Here is a 3,831-nt window from a genome sequence, read left to right as displayed (position 1 = left end):
CCCGCGTGCCCCCGCGCGGACGGGTCCGGACCGGCCCGTTTTCGGCCCGGGGGGGGTGGACGGGGGGTGGTGGGAGTGGGTGCGACGCGGCGGGGTTAGGGTGGTAGAGCGGAATGAATGGGGATGGATGGGCAGGTGCGGCGTGGGGGTGGCGCGGATTTGTGAGGGCAATGTTAGGGCGGAATGCGGGCGGCGCAACTCTCATTGGGCGGCGCCGCCCCTGTGCCACCCCGCGAGGTCTCCTCCGCATCTTTGCGCGAGTGAGTCGTCTGAGCGGATTTCGCATCGGGATCCACGTAGCAGACGTGTCCCCTTGTCCATCGTGTCCACGAATCCACGTGGAAGACGTGTAGCGCGTTCAACTGTGTCCGCGATGTGCTTGATCGACGCGCGTCGACGTCGTCCCACCCAACCCCCCGCGCAGACGCCCTCCTCTTCTCCTCCTCGCCGGTCCCTTTGCCACCCATTGCCTTCGTCCCTCTCTTCCTCCGCCCGTTCCGCCATGGTCACTATGCAGCAAGCCCTCCTCAACTCATCCCCCCCCCCCACAGAGCTCGCCCCCGTCGACCCGAGCTCGGCTGAAGAGAAAGCGAGCTCCTGCCGCGAGTTGCTCCTGGCCGCCGAGTACCTCGAAAGCAAGACTTCCACCGAGGGGCTGACCGCCCGCATCGACAAAGCCGTCGCCTCCGGTGCCGACGCCCTCTCCGCCACCGACGCCCTCGCCGACGCCTTCCTCGTCGCCCTAGATCTGCCCATCGATGACTTCGACTCGCTCGAGGGCTGCATGCAGGTCGTCCTCATGTGGCTGAAGAAGGAGTGCGCCATGAACTCGCAGCTCGTGCACAAGATTAGCGACGGCCTCTGCAAAGGGGTGAAGCCCGTGCCGGAGGGCGGTAAGAGCCAGGACCCGCGCGATCAGCTGAGACTCAAGTGCATGGCCCTGCTGTACAACTCCGTCAGCGAGGACAACGTCGACGAGCGCTTTTCTCTGCTTGTCTCCACCATTTCGCTCGCCACAAAAATCCGCATGGTCTCCAAGATCGTCGACACCGTCCTGCCGAAGATCGACGCCTTCATGCGTCAGTGGGACCGCGACGTGCCGGAGAAGCGCCTCATGTACAAGGTCTCCTACGAGGCTCTACGCTCGGATCACCGCATGGAGCAGGCGTTTGCTTTTAACGTCAAGCATCTCGAGCTTTACAACGGCGCCGCGGAGGAGGAGTTCCTGTCCGTTGAGGACGCCACCATCGATGTTATCGTGCAGGCCGTGCGTCTGGAGAAACTGTACCGCTTTGATACCCTGCTAGAACTTGACGCCGTCAAGCGCTTCGGGAGACTGCAAGCCGATCACAAGCTTTTGTTCGAGCTCATCAGCATATTTGTCCGCCATGACCTTGCCGTGTTTACTGACTTTCGCGCAAAGAATGAGGCCCTACTTGCAAAGTATGAGATTGACGTTGCCGTCGCGGAGAAGAAGATGCGCTTGCTAACATTTGCGTCGCTGGGCATCGACTCGCAGGATCTCACCTACGGCATGATTGCGAAGGCGCTGCAAATCTCAGAGGACGAGGTGGAGGATTGGGTTATTCGCGCTATTGGCTCGGGCTTGGTTGACGCCAAGATTAACCAGCTCACATCCTCCGTTTCCATCTATCGCTCCACGCAGAGAATGTTCACAAGGGAGGAGTGGCAGCCGCTGTCGGAGAGAATTAATATTTGGAAAGAGAATATTGGGGACTTGCTGGCAAATCTCAGGGAGACAAGGCAGTCCTCTACTACAGCAGCAGTTGAAGCTTTTTCAGGATAGATGATATGTACTCTAAACAGTGACGGCGATCGCAGTATTGTAAATTGGAAGGTGGCGGGTGACTTTTGAGGAGACGCATCTCAACTCATTTGATTCTTCTTCCTCCCTATCGCGATTGACGTTTGTCGAGCTTGTGCGAAGTGCGGTTTTATGCATCATCCAAATTTGACGCATGGGCCCGCCCTTCCCTTGCTACGTGTCGTGTGGTAGCGAGCAATGTACTCCGCAATCTCCCATGTGATGGACGGTATGTGGATCCCGCAAGCCTTCCAACCCCGGTGGTCCCTTCTCTAGCAAACTATCCCACCACGGCCACCCAAACCCGTTGACGATGTGCTGAAACCAGGGTGTCAGGAGCGTCCCCTCCGACTTCTCCGCTTCCGCAAACAGCTCCTTGAGCTCCTTCTGATCCACATAGCGAACATCACTGACCTCATTGGGTTCCGGACGCAATTCCACGTCTCGCTGGGCGACAAAGACGTAATCGACCTCATGCTCCCCCCACACACCGTCCCCATTCTCCGCGCGATAATGCACGCGCGTCATAAAGGTTAAATCAGCAATCCCAAGCGAGCCTTCCTTCACTCCCAGCTCATGGCCCAGCTTCCGAATTGCCGCGCGCTTCGCCCCGACAACAGAGTCATCGCCGTCCTCTTCCCCGAGCTCTGCCGCATTATGTAGCGGATGCGAGCACACGGTGTTGGTCCAGTATGAGGGAAAGGTGACCTTCTCCGCGGCGCGGCGCTGCAGCAGCATGCGGCCGGCCGAGTCGAAGAGGAAGAGGGAGAAGGCGCGGTGCAAGGGCAGGTTGTTGGACACGAGATGCGAGTCCTTTTTGGACATTTTGCCGATCACGGCGTCGGCGGGACTCACCAGGATTATCTCCTCGGACATTAACTGGGCCTGCGTTTCATCTTTGCCGACGAGGACGTCTGACGCGGATGTCGACATGCTAAGACGGGAGGTGGACGGCATGAAGGTTTTGTTCATTAGCCTTTTGTTAAGCGATGCTGCACGGAGAAAGCTCATTAAACGTGGATCATGCCACGGCGATGTGCCCGGAACGGCGCAGGGTGCAAGCTGATGCTGTCAACGGCGTAGAATGGGGACGACGTAGAATGGGGAGCAGCAGCCCTGGTCAAATCCCGACTCGTAGATAGAATGACGCTATGCGCGTTTGCCCGCAAAGTTGTTCCAGCTGTACCCAGGTACTGTAATATGAAATTCTAATATGGAATTGTATGGATGAGCTACACCGGACATTTCGTTGATACCCGCGCAAAAATTCCGGTGCATGAGCGCTAGTGCTCTTTTGCCGTTGCTCTATTCTTTCTAGCGCGTCTACATTCTGACAGCACAACTTTCCGGAAGCGCTGCAAGTCTGCAAGAAGCGTATCCTCCACGAAGCGCCCGATGAAGTCGTTTTGCACCGCCCTGGCAATGGCGGGTGGTACGTCGAACTCAATAGCGAGCGTGATGCTACTCCTCGTCGACGAGTTGTCAACCGGTCGGAAGAGCACCTTCCCCCGGTTCGGGAGGCCGCTCAGGCTCTTCCACGAAATGATTTCCCCGCGGCGGACTTCCAGGTTTCCTGTGTGAGCAAGACGGGAATATTGCACGGTTAGCACCCATCGCTCGCCCACGCAACGCGCTTCCATTCCGACACAGCAAATGCAGCATACGTACTCGCTTTCCACGATATCTCCACCCCGCGCGCCGCGAGCGTCCAGAGCGACACATCCGGATCGACTCTATCCACGGTGACGCTCCTGAGCCATGGCGACCTAAAACCCGCGCACCAAAACATCGCAACATGTTCGTTAGAAAACGCGCCCACGCCAACTCCGCGCACGCGCTCCCGCGCGCCGGCCAGCAAGACGCATCGCGCTCACGTACCACTTGGGCATGGCCTCCAAGTCTATGTACGAGTCGTACGCCTCCTCCGTGCTCGTCTCGACGATGACAGTCGCGGCGCGCTCGACCCACAGCGCGCGCACGGGCGCCACCTGCGCCCTCGTGGCGCG

The 3,831-nt window shown here is 58.8% G+C and overlaps 4 protein-coding genes; 1 reads left to right on the top strand and 3 right to left on the bottom strand.

Annotated features, from left to right (window-relative positions):
• The first annotated feature begins 511 nt into the window (after window positions 1–511).
• CHC_T00009012001 (Translation initiation factor eIF3, subunit M) lies at window positions 512–1,807 on the top strand. Its single transcript, XM_005718131.1, has one exon. It carries the CDS (start codon window positions 512–514, stop codon window positions 1,805–1,807), a length of 1,296 nt encoding a protein of 431 aa, XP_005718188.1.
• Window positions 1,808–1,866: 59 nt separating this feature from the next.
• Window positions 1,867–2,797, bottom strand: CHC_T00006126001 (hypothetical protein). XM_005718130.1 is given in 2 exon segments: window positions 1,867–1,999; window positions 2,000–2,797. The coding sequence occupies 1 exon segment, from the start codon at window positions 2,795–2,797 to the stop codon at window positions 2,000–2,002; it is 798 nt and encodes a 265-aa protein (XP_005718187.1). The 3' UTR covers window positions 1,867–1,999.
• A 177-nt stretch (window positions 2,798–2,974) lies between these two features.
• CHC_T00006125001 (hypothetical protein) lies at window positions 2,975–3,103 on the bottom strand. Its single transcript, XM_005718129.1, has one exon. The coding sequence runs from the start codon at window positions 3,101–3,103 to the stop codon at window positions 2,975–2,977; it is 129 nt and encodes a 42-aa protein (XP_005718186.1).
• Window positions 3,104–3,108: 5 nt separating this feature from the next.
• CHC_T00006124001 (hypothetical protein) lies at window positions 3,109–3,465 on the bottom strand. The gene has a single exon (XM_005718128.1). The coding sequence runs from the start codon at window positions 3,463–3,465 to the stop codon at window positions 3,109–3,111; it is 357 nt and encodes a 118-aa protein (XP_005718185.1).
• Window positions 3,466–3,831: the final 366 nt, after the last annotated feature.

The sequence above is a fragment of the Chondrus crispus genome, genomic scaffold (assembly GCF_000350225.1).
Source record: "Chondrus crispus Stackhouse genomic scaffold, scaffold_36, whole genome shotgun sequence".
Taxonomy (NCBI): domain Eukaryota; phylum Rhodophyta; class Florideophyceae; order Gigartinales; family Gigartinaceae; genus Chondrus; species Chondrus crispus.
The sequence above is the reverse complement of the archived record's forward strand: the minus strand, read 5'-3'. Positions and strand labels throughout refer to the sequence as shown.